We start from the raw sequence: 15020 nt of genomic DNA, 5'->3' as shown, positions 1-15020 counted from the left end.
GGCAGCCATAATTTTGTCGTGAACTGAGATCAGATGGGAAGATGCGGACACGAGCCCTGCAATAACGACAAGATAACTACCTGAGGATGTGTAATCACACTGCAACATGGAAGAAACCTTTAATAATGAGGCTAATTTGATTTTTGATAGGGAGCCCTTATTTGAAAGCAGTGTGTGATTTGTTGCTGTGAAGAAATGCAGAAAACACATGCAGAAACACTTCAGTTCATCCCTGTCTTTTGTGGATCAAATACAGTAATATAGTCGGTAGATTTAGGGAGAAATAAACAGAATGATATGCTCAGTTACAGACTGGTATTATAAGATCTGTCTTTCATTTGCCATCACACTGAAGTCATCATAGAAAAATACATTGCAATTAGGTTTTTTTTTTTTTTTAATTCCAAATCTGTTTTATAAATATGCCCCTTGATCCTTGAATCATCACTGCTCTAAACTCACTAAATCTCTTCATTTGAATCCAAAATACACAGCTTAGGTCGGGGTTGTCCACATTGTCCCTGCACAAGATCTTTTGTGTCACAGTGCTGCCTCTGACCAGTGTCTGGTTCCTCCTCTTCAAACCGTAACATCATGGCCTCATCAGCGTCTGATTGAATGGCTTTGTCGTCATTGTTTCTGTGAATGGAGGCACAGAGGATCACTGGTTAAGCCACGGCATGGAGTGACCTGCCAGACTTCCTGCATAGATACGCTTTGTGCATAAAATTGATCGTGAGTGATCGTTACAATACATGCAGGAATCATGTCCTATCTGTCTATAAAGTGCAACTGATTAAAAACATTTCATTCATAAAAATAACAATGTTCTTTTGAAAATGTACTACCCTGATACTACTACTGATACATGAGGGCCCTGAGGAACGCGGCATTGATTGAGAAAACCCTGCTTGCAGAATGATTAACAGCTTGAACCGGCTAAGCTTTGTGGTCTAAATCATTCCCCTTACGTGCTACAGTATATTTTGTTAATCGCCTCGTAATTCGTGACTTACAGAGTGTGTGGGCCGGGACATTCATTGACCGTGCTTGGTTGACCCTCTTTCTGAAAAAAGCTTCAATGGGGAAGTCAGTGGCCAGCAGGGAAATATCTTTGAAGGTATTTCCTGTTGGTGCAGGATTTCACTCCAGACAAAATGCATTCAGATTGCAATTTTTTTTAGTTCCTCAAACGTGGATGTTTCACAATACCAAACACATGTGATTACAAAGAGAGGAAAGGCTTTGCTTTGGGACATAAAGATTTAATTTGCAGACATTTGAACAGAGAAAGAGTGACTCCATCATAAAATTAATTGTTCTTTCGTACAATGAAAGCACTACAATTTGCGTTGCATTGTGCAACCCTGTGTTGTAGAATGACTAATAAATAAACTTTCAACCTCTGTGTATATAGGCCCAATCCCAATATCCCTCCTAAGGCATAAGCGCTCATACATTTAGTCGGAACACGCTTCAAAGTTTGGGAGTCCATGAGTGTGAACACTGCGACTGTGTCATAATAATTCAACACTAGATCAACATCCAGTGCATTAAATTAGTGTAATTTTTATGGCTAATTGTGGCCCAGTGGCCTAATGGATAAGGCATCAGCCTCCGGAGCTGGGGATTGTGGGTTCAAGTCCCACCTGGGTCGTGAAGGTTTCTCTGAACTTGTGTTGTCTGTGCAGTTTCAGCATCTTTGCAATCCACACACCACACTAGGCATCTATGCACTATGACTCTATCCCCTGAATTAGTTGCCACCTGTGCAATTTAGGAAATAATGTGCATAATAAAATCACTGATTTAGCTGCTTTGGTTTCAGGATGCTGCTGGCTAATGTCACATGGTACCACTGAAGCCATCATATTAATAATTACTGAGATAAGATAAAACTTTATTGATCCCACACTGGGAATATTACGTCGTTACAGCCAGCAAGTATTAAAAAGCAAAACATCAAAAACAGTGTCATAGAAGGGTCAAGATAAGGATATAAACATTATGTACAGATTATAAAAATACTATTGCCATAAAAATACTACTGCCCATAAAAATACTATTGCCAATATTCTTATAAGAAAAACTACCAATGCCATATGTGGAATTGCTGTTTCGTAAATATATACAATATGTACAGTTCATACAAATATTGTTGCCAATATGGATAATAAATAGTGTTTGTACTATTGCACAGTTGCAAAAAAGTATACAACAAATTAAAAATTAAATGGTTACATTATCTGATGTATGTCACATATGTAATTTTAAAGATATTAAAAACAGATTTCCGCAAATTAGTATAAACAGGAGAAGGGAAGACATATAACTTTTATAGGGGAAGCTTTGCTGCCCCTGTGTGGTAAAATATGTGTACACGCACACACGCGCATATAAAAAATGAAGGCAATAAAATACCAAATGCGTGAAAACGCTCGTGTGATGAACAGCATACTCGCGTAGAATTAAAATATTAACCAAAAGCCAGCTAACAGAGGAGCTCACCAAGCTCATCTGCGATATTTCTAATTAAAGCAACAACCTTATTACAACATACGTCACCCCACCAGCGACGCATGCGCAGTGCGAAGCGAAAGAACACGCGCCCGCAGCATTCCCAGCGTCACCAGTACCAAACTATTGTCAACAACCTTGATGTCAGATAGGTACGGGACATCCCGAAGCATGCTGTTACTGCTTCGCAGCGGGAAAGAAACACTAAACCTGCCTAAAACGAAGCCATAGCGACAACGGATGAAGACAGAAGTGAAACCTCGAGCTTGAGCAACACTTTGTGGAAGTCGCTCCAAACAGTTGTCAGACTACGCACTTGCTTCCTGTTGTCAGTGTGGCTGTTTAATAACCAGCGACGAGATATGGTGTAAAAAACAAGAGGAGGATAGTCAAAGCAAAGGACAGGTGACGACGTGGGACAGGCGACGAAGCGCCCGGACCCCCGCGTGTTCGTGTTTGTTTTCTACATGAGTCTGTTGGCAGGATGTCGCTGAGTTCAGGCGGTTGGACTCACACCCCCGGCTACACACCGGACCAGTCCGCCGCCCTCCCCGCTCACTATGGCGCCTCGCAAGCACAACTTGGCTGCCAGACCGTCCTCATGTCGGTTCGGGTGTCGGTGTGCCATTCTGGTATTCGGCCGCTGTGTCTTCCGGGAGCAGGTGATGAGTCACTCCGCCTGCAGCTCAGCATGGACCCGGGGAAATCCGGGGAATTCCGGCTGTCGCTCCAGGACAGCGGCGGGACTGGCCGGACTGTGGTGAGTTCACAGCAGCGAAACAGCAGTGGTGTTTGGCTCGTTGAGAAATGTGTTTGAAGTGGAGGAGACATGGATACATAAAGAAGGCTTAAAGAGCTCTTTTTGGTACATATTATCAAACTAACTCACAGTAACCTCAGACTCATTGCCACACCGTGAACTTTGGGCCCCATAAGGGTCAAGGGCTATGGAGTAGATGCCCACTTTACCCAATTGGTAATTAAGCATTGTTTGGGACCTTCGCTGTAAACGTGACCTCTCATTATGGCTTGTAAATTACGTATTTAGAGTTTTTTTTTTTAAATTGTCCTAAAAAGGAAAAGTTGTCCAGTATTTCACAAGAAAAAACCTGAAAAATGGATTAAAAAAAATCTGGCCTGATAGTTATATGGGAAAGTTTCATACATGTCAGTTATTTGTGGAAAAATTACGTGGGAAAATTGCCCAATGGTTTAAGAGCAATGTTTCTCATCACATGATAGTAAGGATTTAAGGGATTTCACCATTTGCAATCCATAATATCATCAAAATATTCAGAGTGTGGAGAAATCTCTGCATGTAAGGGGCAAGGCCAAAAGCTGACATTGAATGCTTACGACATTAAGATCCTTCAAGTGGCACTGCTTTGAAAAACAACCTGATTGTATGTAGGAAATTACTATATGGCCCTGGGTACTCTTGCTGTTAAACACAGTTCATCCCTGCATCTATAACTGCAAGTTAAGACTTGAACAAAGTGCAAAATGAAAGCGATTTTACGCATCGACAACATCCAGAAACGCCGCCGACTTCTCTGGGCCTGAGCTCATCTGAGACAGACTGACACAGTGGAAAAGAGTGCTGTGGTCTCATGAGTCCAGATTTCAGGTTGTTTTTGGTAATCATGGACGTCATGTCCTCACAGCTGAAGAGATAAAGGACCGTCCAGATTGTTGCCGGCACAAAGCCAGCATCTGTGATGGTGTGGGTGTGTTAGCAGACATGACATGGGGAACTTACACATCAGTGAAGGCAACATCAATGCTGAAAGGTACAGACAGGCTTGGAAGCAAAACCTGCTCACTCCGGCAAGACAACACCAGGCTACGTTCTACACATCACAGCCGTGTGGCTTCAAAGTAAAAGAGCACAAACTAGATGACCTGCTGCAGGCCACACCTGTCTCCCATTGAAAACATGTGGCACATTATAAAGGACCAAATACGACACAGAGACACAGGTCCCATAGTCGCCACATGTCCCCCATCCATTCATTCTTCCTTCACTCTCTCTGCTCTATGCGCATTCAAACAACAATGTTGTTTTAAAAGCAAATAAACTGAGAGGAATAGGGAAGATTCTTTAACAACTTTATATTTACTACTTTGTTACCAATGAACCTGTTTACCTGTGGAATGTTCCAAACAGGTGTTTTTGGAGCATTCCACAACTTTCCCAGTCTTTAGTTGCTCCTGTCCCAACTTGTTTGAAACATGTTGCTGCCATCAAATTCAGAATAAGCAGATATTTACAAAAACAAGTAAAACATTGAAGATATTGTCTTTGTGCTGTTTCTTGGTTACATGCTTTAACGGTACATCTCTATTGAAGTTGGTTACAGTATAATTGGGCTGTCACATGCGGTGGCACTCATAGTTGCTGTTTGGGCGTAACGTCACCCATGATTCCTTCCCCATTTCTTCCTATCGCATCTCTTATTTTTCTCTCTCCCTCTTTTTCCAGACCATTGCTGAGTTTGATTTGGGGACGGTAAATTATGAGGTGAAGTCACCGAAGTGCCACGAGCTGAGTTTGGCGGCACCTCCGCATGATCGCATCACCTTCAACTTTCGCTGTGAGCAGGAGGCCCAGGAGTGGGCTACGGTGGTGATATCCTCATTGAAAGAAGCACACAGAGGTCAGCAAAACAGGGTCCTGTGAGCCCTTTCAAACCTACTGCGCGACATTAAAAGAAATCCCTGTTGTGTATCCTCACTTGGTGGAATTCATTTGCCCTGTAGTGAACTTAGTTCACGCAAATTTAGCTTGACGCATCAAACTGGTTATTTATCTGTTTGAACAGAAGAGCTTTTCATCACCCTGCTCGATGTTTGTTAACATCACTGCAGTCCGTCTCAACCACTGTGACCAAGCTTCATGTTTTAGCTTTGGTCTGTGCTTACTTCTTGTGTATTGATAAAAACTGGTAATAAAGCAGTTTTCATAACCGCTTGAGGTTGACACAATGATATTTATTCAAACACAGTTAACACTGACACTAACTCAGGCTCATATTTTCAACTTGAAATAGAATATTAGGGGATGTTGACAGAAGAATTTCCCTGTGAATCTCCCTTTCGATGTACTGTACACCAGGCTCATCTGTAGCGCCTCATGAAAAGTTTTATCATTTCCCAAATTCTGTGTTTTCAGTTCCAATTATTCTGAATTCTGTGTTTTGCGATTTGAGCACAGTTTGTCATCAGCAAGCCTTTCTGATCATGTGTGGATCAGAGACGGTGCTCACCCTGTCGTTCTGATGACAAGAACACATGTAAGATTAGAAGGAAATCTTCACCTTGCTGTTTACTATGTTGCTGTTTGCAGTTGCCCCTCAAGATAATGGTCCACAGCGCCCCCTGGATGGTCCCGATCCTCAGAACAGCTTGGCCTTGCAACAAACAGGTGTGTGCGCTGAACATCTTCCTGCCACTATAAATGTTTATTGATTTTTGGGCTGTGTATGTATAACTAAGTTAGTCATTCCTTCAGTCACTGAATTCCTTCATTGAATCATTATTATCATTATTACAATCATTATTATTATTAGATTATAGCCCCCTAGAGGCTGTTTAGAGGTATGGCAGCACCCCCACTCAGCCTTTTCAGTATGTTCATTTGTATGTGTTTGTTTGTGTTTCCTTGTGTGTGTATATGTGTGTGAAGAGGAAACCTGCATAGATCTGAGCCGAGCCATAGAAGCAGGTGACATGCAGTCTGCTTCTGTCTTTGCTGCCATGCTGGCCAGACAACATGCTGCACTCAAGATTCAACCCTCCACCAGAGGCTATGAAGACACTGAAGTCAAGTAGGAGCATCATCATTATTTACTATGATTTTCAGAACTCTAGAAACACGCTAGATAGTCGATGTTTGCTCAGTTTCGTGTTTAAAAATGTGATAAAGTCGATTATGACAATTTACACAAACTGTGAGGCTAATAGCTCGTTTCATTTGATCTGACAGCTTGGCTGTTGTAGTGGAGGATTCTTGTTCATCCTGCTGCGTCACTGTCAAAGTTTTCCCACACATGACTACTGCAGCGCTGAAACAGCAGGTGAGTCTGAAGTCTGCCTCTCTTCCTCATTTGTGTCCTGAAAGAGTCAGTTTTATCCAAAATCACTAGTCACATTTGCCTGAAAGAGCCCAAAGAATCAGTATCAATCTAAAAGGTTCTGTCTCACGGTCTTCCTCTCTCGTTTTTCTTTCTTTGTCTTCCTACCAACTCAGATGTTTCTTGAATATGGCTTTCACCCACGCGTGCAGCGCTGGGTTATTGGTCAGTGTTTGTGCACCGACCAGCGCTCTCTGGCCTCATACGGGGTTCACCAGGACGGTGACACAGCCTTTTTGTACCTCCTATCGGCCCGCCATGCTCGCCTGACCCTCCAAGTCCTCCAGCAGGACCAGGAGAGTGCTCTTCTTCTCAGTCCTCCATCTCTGTCTCTTCCCACTCCGCCCCTCCCTGCTGCCTCTTCAAATGGCCCCTCATCTCTGGACCGGAGGCCTCACACCACCCTACCTCCCAGACTCCATACCAGCAGCAATACAGGTGAGTGAAGGCATTAGTATGCGAGTTTGTCTCACTTGTCAGATCAGATGTACAGGGAAAATCTGTTGAAATCTGTTGAATCCGACACACTTAAGTTCCTCCAGTCTTGATGTCTGGTGGAAATAGTTCCAGAATTATATGTGAAAATATTCCGGCCCCTCTGCTTTTCTTATGTCCACCTTCATCCTTGCTTCTCTCCCAGTTCAGTGAAACCAGATGAGTTTGAGTGAACGTATTTTACTTTGATAAAATTACTGTTTCTATAAATGGAGTCTGGTGGCTTTAGTGAGAGCCATTTAGTGGCTGTTTCTGCCACACAACATTCGTATTTGAAGCATTGTAGTCAACCACAAGCTCATTGGTTTTGCTGATATTGAGCCTCAGGTGATGTTGTTGCACCATGTGATGAAGCTCTCTGTCAGTCCTCTGTAAAACTACTCTCTAAGAGAAGACGGCATGTTTTTCACTGGAAATGACTCACTGGGGTCATACATGCCGATATAGTGATTACTTCAATTTCCCCAAAGAATACACTCCATGTATGAGTGTGGACAGACATGGATGTTAACTACAACTTGACTGGCTGGCAGAGGCATACAACCGCAAGGCAGGAATTCTCGTTAGTCATGACCTTTGCATGACCCATTTAGAACCGTTATGCAACACAAAACAAGAGCAAGGCTTTCTAATGTACTGTGTAAGTAAAATCAGATGCTCTGCTGAGGCTGTGTCCTTACCCAGGTTTGTTTCCAATGCAGGGCCTTTTGCTGCATGTCACCCCCCCCCCCCCCCCCCTTTTCAGCTGCACTAGCCAATAAAATCAAAAGGCAAAAAATCTAAGAAAAAAAATCAGATACAGCTACAATACCAAAGATGATGCAACCCAGATGAACTGAGATTTTCGCATCAGAAACTACAATGTGATCCAATGTCTTGTTAAAACCCCTTTGTTATTCTAGCATGGCTTTATAACACCACAGTCTTTTTAATTGTGTCAAAAGTAGTCTAGTTCTACCAAAACTGAATGTAAAGAGACCCCAGCGCGACATTGCCTCAAGCTCTACCTCTGCTGTGACTGGTCACATAAGAATATAAGAGTGCACTATAATGGGAAAAGTAAGAATAGACCAATTTAAATCTGCATAGCCATGTCGTTACGCAGTGTTATTTCTTTAATATATATATATAATGCATATTCACTTGCGGGTATTTTGCTAATTGGATGTTTGGTTTTTTTTGCTCCTTAAATGTTTCAGGGGGGTCAGAGAGAGGAAACATCAGCGAGATCAGAGATCTCATCAACCTAGAGATGCCTCAACTGAATGATGCACTGAGCCCCAACACAGCTTCCGCTCAGGTAATAGACATGCATGTAGTGCTGTGTCTCAAACATTAAAACATATAGACGTAATGCTGATAAGGATGAATGACTCGTGAGAGCAAAGAATAAAAGCCCCACTCTATCCCTTAGGGTTGGTCATGCCCTTCTTGCACTTATATCAATAAACCAACACGGCCGGGCTGTGAGATCTGCAGCACAAACCGCCCTGAGAGCTACATCATCCCCGGGGGATACCGACCTGATGCACTGGAACTCCGACGAATCCAGCAGGAGAAGGAGGCTATCAGACAGTACCAGCAGGTATGAAAGCACACACCTGTGCCACCGAGCATAGCATGCACCCACTGTCTTACATATAAAAATCACCCACCTGTATGTACGTCTTATACTCAAAGTAAAACACTGCTTTGGCAGTGATTTAAAAAAAAAAAAAAAAGGTGCAAAGCATCACAAGGCTCCAAATTGGGGGGGGGGGGGGGGGATAAGGAGAGGGAAATATGATTGAAAGTTTACAATTTACAGGCTCTCTCAGGTTGACTCTCTTCTCTTTTGTCTCTGTTTTTGTTTTTTTTCTTTTTGTTTTTTGAAGGAGAAAGGGAGAAGAGAGTTGCTGAGGAGTGCTGGGGCTCAAAACAACTCACTCTTGTATAACCTGGACCAGGACTACTGAACACACACAGACACAGGCATACGCACACTCCATGTTTATTTATGTTTCAACAGTTTCAGCTTGTAGCACCATTTCCGTTGCAATCAGACACTCACCTTTAGATCACACAAATCATCAATCATAATACTATATGCATGTGCATATGCTTGAATTGGAAGCATATGGTTCTGTTTCTTTCTACTTTCTACCCTGAAGTTGAATTTTATGTTAAAGAGCTCATCTGAGATGCACTGAAACCACTGAAGCCTTATTTCAGCGTAGTATTGGCCAAAGAAGCAATACAGGTGCATTCCTGGCTCCAGTGTTTTACATCTTCATGAGATCCTACACTAAAGAAACGCTGCGTGAGAACAGCTGATATCACATTTCCTGAAAATGTGTCAGATCTGTTCTGGTGAAGAGCGGAACCTGACTGATACTGGACTTTTGAGGGTCAATATTGATATTTCAAAGTTAAGTTTGTCACAAAAACATAACGACAAACAGGGTCGGGGTTACCCGGCTTCACCAATCCTAACATTGGCCATCTGGTATCACGAAGCTGGTTATCAGCTAGTTCTGTTAACTGGGGGGTATCCTGTCCAGCAACGAGCGTGTTCATGTGATTTACAATTACAAGAAGCATCATCCAAAACATGGTTGAAGTACATAATATGAAATGAGATTAAATGTGACACCGGTGGCAAAATATAAGAGAGTAGTAGAAGCAGTGGAAACACCATAAAAGTGTTTGAAGTAAGGCTATAAAGAAGTGTGGGAATCATTATATATGTCAGTACAGAGTGAGTACTTCTTAGTCAGATGACGAACAAACTTTTATTATAGTCGTTATAATAGTACAATACAGCACAGTATGTGATGCACATAAAAAACAGAGAGAGTGGAGAGAAGAGGAAAAGTAGTTAGTCGTGTAGATAATCATGGGAGAAGTTGAGGTGTGTGGATGATTGTTCTTAGAAAAGACAACAGAGGGGATAGTTCAGTTTTTATTTCCAGTTATTGTCACAGTCGCCTCATGTTCCTCTGACATGAAGGGATGGAATAAGGGTGTGAAAGCATCGACGCTGTCAGGATTCCTGTCAGGAATTAAGTAACATTTGCACAGTTGAAATGCAGCTGAGTGATGAGTCTGAAGCCTGAAACAGCAAGAACGATTCAACCCAAGTATAAAAATATTTATTTGTCTGTATTATTTGTCACTTTATTGTTAACTCTTTTGAGCTGATCAGTCAGTGGCTGGGCAGGTTAGTCGTGCAGCATAGGTTAACATGGTGATTTAGCCCAGTTAAAACTGACCCAGCTTCGTGGTTGCAGAAACACTGAGTGAAGCTGGACGTTAGCTGGCTAACCCAATAATCTTGCTCAGTGGTACAAGCCCTTGGCAAGAGATAATGGTGAAGCTCTGGTGAGAAGTGTGAAAGATGTTTCCTCATATTGACCATTCAGCTGGATGACCATGTTCACTATTGACTGTTTTTTAATGAGCAGAGGTTTCCACTAAATTGAATGTATTCGCCTGAATGTTAATTTTGCACTGCTAATTGTATATACTCTGTCAAACAGATGAAAATAAAGTGTCTATACACAATGTGTGTGTTTGCATGTGTATACGTGTCAGGGTGCATGACCGATCTCACTGTGCCCCTATAACAAAAACTGAAGGGAAACAGTTTGCTGAACAGTCCTTTAACCCTCCACAACACCACTGCTTGTGCCAGGCAAGGGAAGAGGAGCGCAGGGAGAACTTTGCCCGGCTGGTGATGATGGACAGCCAGGACCTGCTGCCTAACCCAGAGCCTGTGGACTGTAGGATCTGCTATGTGGACCTGCAGCCTGGAGAGGGGGTCCTGCTGAGAGAGTGTCTCCACTGCTTCTGCAGGTAAGATTCAGGAGGTGGTGAAAAGGTGGTGTCATGGCCAGGGAGGGAGAAAAAAGGCAAGGGATTTAAAAGGCCTGACTTAATATCCAGCATGTTTCTGATGATTCAGACCTGTCAGTATCTGCATGTTTGTGTGTATGCCTGTCCAGAGAGTGCTTACGTTCAGTCATCATGCTGAGTGAGGAGCCGGAGGTGTCCTGTCCCTACAGAGATGACACATATTCCTGCACCTGCTCCCTGCAGGAGAGGGAGATCAGAGCTGTGAGTCACACCAGCAAACGCAGTATTTGCTCTGATACACCTGGCTAAGATACAAGACCTTTCCAACTGCCATATTAGCAGGTGGTATTAGCATCCCAGAGCATCAGAATATGTAAATAAATGTCACTGTGAATTATGTTTTAATCAAGCCAGAAAAGCTCCTTTCAACAGTACATAGCCAAGAAGCTGCTGCTCTGCTACTTGTTTTCAGCCCAGACTTTGGCACGTCTTTCTGTGGACAGCCTTCAGCTGCTTCAGCTAACATGAAGCAACAGTTAGCCAACCTCTCCAGCTGCTAAATGTTAAACAGTAAACTGTGATCCAGCCAGGATGTTTTGAATGTAGCCTCTGCTAGAAGAGCGCGATGGTTAGTGATAAAAGTAGAAGATCAGATTAGAAATAACAGCTAATCAATCAGTTTTCACCTGCATTCATTTTCTTTGCACCTCAGATTTTAACCTGTTCAGGTCAGCTAGTCTTTTCCCTTTCTCCTTTACAGTTGGTGCCAGCAGACGAGTATGAGCGCTGGCTGCAAAGGGGTCTGTCAGTGGCAGAGTCTCGATGTGAGGGCAGCTACCACTGCGCCACTCCAGACTGTCTGGGCTGGTGTGTGTACGAGGACACAGTCAATGTCTTCCACTGTCCTGTCTGCAGGAAACACAACTGTCTGATTTGTAAAGTATGCAATACAAAGCTATTCACACACACAAATAACATCGTATTTGATAATTGAGTTCCCATAGTTTGTTGATGGTACAAATGGAAGTAAGATTGCACCGTGCAACAATCAATTTAGGCTAGGCTAGGTGCTATTTAAAGACCGATATGCTTATGCATCAGAGACATTGAGTGTGGTTAAACACAGAAAAATTAGTCTTTATCTCTGTTTCTTTTCTCCTCAGTCTATCCATGAGGGAATGAACTGTAAGCAATACCAGGATGATCTTGCAGCCCGTGCTATAAATGACTCTGCTGCCAGGAGGACGACACATCTACTGAAGGTGAGCTGCAAAAGAAACTTCTGTTCATGTGTATGCAGTGAAAGAGAAAGACCTTGTCTCATTTATCAGAGGCACAGCCAATCCCTGTTTAAGTACAGAGATGGATCATGTTCTTACAGTAGATGGTGCTCAACGTGCTTACAGGTCATATAGGAACTGACACCTACCACATCCTCCCCTCTCACATCCTCTCTTATTTCCTCTGTCAACTTATGTTCTCCATCTTCTCACAAACAGACTCTTGTGCAGTCAGGAGAAGCAATGCACTGTCCTCAGTGTGGCATCATCGTGCAGAAGAGGGATGGATGTGATTGGCTGCGCTGTACTGTCTGTCACACTGAGATTTGCTGGGTAACCAGAGGACCCCGCTGGGGGCCTAGGGTAAGAAATCCTTCCCTCCTTTTCTCGTGACATATTTCTTTCCTTGTGTACCTGCCTGATCTCCTACATCTTAAGGATTTGAGCGTGGAATGGAAGTAAGGTTCATAAACCTCGGCTAGACAGACTCCAAAAAGAACAAATACACATCCTAAAGGTGCAAGCCACCCTTTTTTGGCAAAGCATTTAAATGATGGTATACAGCCAAAATATGGTGGTTAAATTAAAAACTTAAATTTCAAAGGTAACTCAAAAGGTTTGATAACCCTTAATTCTGATCCTCTCCAAGGGTCCTGGAGACACCAGTGGAGGATGTCGCTGCAACGTCAACAATCAGAAATGTCATCCTAAATGCCAAAACTGCCACTGAGGGTCTCAACTGGTCAGTGGTCAGTGATAGAAGGGAATGAGAGACTCCACTTGAAACAAACTCTTTTCTAAAATGTGGAAAAGGGGTGAATAGAGAAGTGTTTTTCAGCCAGAACTGATTGTATATGGTTGTTGCACAACCCCGATTCCAAACAAGTGTGGACACTGTGTAAAACATTAATAAAAAATGTGATAACTTGCAAATCCCTTTAGATAAATACACAACTGAAAACAGCACAAAGACAAAGACAGTACAGTTGTGCTGAATTTGATGGCAGCAACACGTTTCAAACAAGTTGGGACAGGAGCGACTACAGACTGGGAAAACTGTGGAATGCTCCAAAAACAGCTGTTTGGATTATTTCGCAGGTAAACAGGTTCACTGGTAACAGGTGAGAGTATCATGATCGGGTATGAAAGGGGCATCCTGGAAAGGCACACGCGAGGATGGAGCGAGTTCACCACTTTGTGAACACATGATCGTGTAAAGGATATTACTACATGGACTCAGGAACATTTCATAAAACCGTCAGTAAACAATTTGCTTGCAAATGGCTGCGTTATATTTTTATTTACGTTTAACACAGTGTCCCAACTTTTTGGAACTGGTGTTGTAAAATGCATCCTCATTAAAACTGAAGACATTCTCAATTTCCGCTCAGCAATCAGAATAACAGAAATGAAGCGCTAACTCTGCCTCTCACAAACCTGGAAACGCAGGCTGTTGGATTTTTAGTAAAACAGTGTTCAGTAGAGATGATGATAAAGGTGGTTTGAAGTGTGCAGGGAAAGTGTTAACTTTGTGGTGCTTTTTTAAATGATTGCACTGCAAATGTAGCCATACTGGTGTGTTGTTTTCTGTGATGGTAGTTACATGCCAAGATACGTTGCATTAAACTGAGGTGGCCTTATTCTTGTGCACAAACGCTGTAACAGGGTGTTCATGATGACGTTTTCTGGGAAACGTAACAGAATGATTGTTGTGTCCTCGATATGCAATTTTCTGCATAGAGATAGATCGAACAAGTGTATAGAGTGGTTACATATGGTTATATTTTTTGTGTCCGTGTGATAGTCTGCACGCACGCCTTGTCGCCAAAGAGGTTTGAAATGTGTCTGATTGTGAATCCGAGTCTCATCTGTTGTTCGACCACCTGACTTTGAGTGGAACCAGTTTGGGAGGTCATCGCTCACATGCTTCTGTGTTTAACAAGGACGGGTACAGAGGTCACTGTGATACTGCCGATCAGCTGAGTATTGTGTGATGACATAATCAATAAATAGCACAGTGTATTGATTGCAATACTTGAACACTTTCTGTAAGAGAAGGCACATGTGAACAGGTTTTCTTTGATAAGCTCTGATTCCTGGGAAGGAACTCAAACGATAGGGTGCATATGATGTTAGCCAGCGTACTTAACAGAGTATTTTATTGATGTGAAAGCTTTGTATCAATTGTCACATTTTCTAATTCATCTATGCATGAATTTGTTGTTCTAATACATTAATGGAATTTAACAAGGTATCGTGTACAACCCTGAGCAGGATAAGAGCAACTGTCCTCACTAGCTGCATACTGCTACCCACAATAAAAAGAGATTAACTCCAGATACCAGACTCTGCTCTCGACTACACTACTGCCCAGCACTGACAAGCCATGAAAAGTCTTCACTGTTACTTGTGTTAGAATATATCAGCTCTGTGTTGCTGATGTACCGTTGTGCCTTAATTATCAATAAATACTCCTTAAACTCAAACTTGTGTTTTAATGTGCAATTGAATGAACAGAGTCTCACATCTGCTGCACTGATGGTCATTTACTCTTTTGGCATTTGAGGCCGTGTGTATTCTTGCTAGTTTCAATGCCAGGGGACGATGGGGTCATTTCATTTCAAATGTTAAAAGATTTTGCATTACATAAATGTAGATGAAGCACCAGATTGTGTTGTAAATTACGCATTTTCAAGGATTACCACCACATTAATGCGGCAGCATTAATTCAATAGCATGTTAATAGGAAAACGCTGACATG

General features: G+C 42.5%; 1 protein-coding gene and 1 non-coding gene across 3 annotated transcripts; both read left to right on the top strand.

The window, feature by feature from the left end:
• Nucleotides 1-1584: 1584 nt before the first annotated feature.
• Nucleotides 1585-1657, top strand: trnar-ccg (transfer RNA arginine (anticodon CCG)). The gene has a single exon. It is a non-coding gene; the product is annotated as a tRNA-Arg (tRNA).
• A 920-nt stretch (nt 1658-2577) lies between these two features.
• Nucleotides 2578-14742, top strand: shrprbck1r (sharpin and rbck1 related). 2 transcript variants are annotated; one of them, XM_070986474.1, is made up of 14 exons: nt 2578-3277; nt 5000-5174; nt 5864-5941; nt 6203-6344; nt 6503-6593; nt 6767-7088; nt 8345-8445; nt 8560-8730; nt 10819-10979; nt 11129-11240; nt 11740-11919; nt 12143-12241; nt 12479-12622; nt 12909-14742. In XM_070986474.1, the coding sequence occupies exons 1-14, from the start codon at nt 3002-3004 to the stop codon at nt 12987-12989; spliced, it is 2133 nt and encodes a 710-aa protein (XP_070842575.1). In that variant the 5' UTR covers nt 2578-3001; the 3' UTR covers nt 12990-14742. The 2 variants fall into 2 exon arrangements, with proteins under 2 accessions (XP_070842575.1, XP_070842576.1); XM_070986475.1 differs by having other exon boundaries at nt 2893-3277; nt 8354-8445.
• Nucleotides 14743-15020: the final 278 nt, after the last annotated feature.

This window comes from Chaetodon trifascialis, chromosome 18 (assembly GCF_039877785.1).
Source record: "Chaetodon trifascialis isolate fChaTrf1 chromosome 18, fChaTrf1.hap1, whole genome shotgun sequence".
NCBI classification, from domain to species: domain Eukaryota; kingdom Metazoa; phylum Chordata; class Actinopteri; order Chaetodontiformes; family Chaetodontidae; genus Chaetodon; species Chaetodon trifascialis.
Note: the sequence above shows the minus strand (reverse complement) of the source record. Positions and strands in the feature narration are given on the sequence as shown.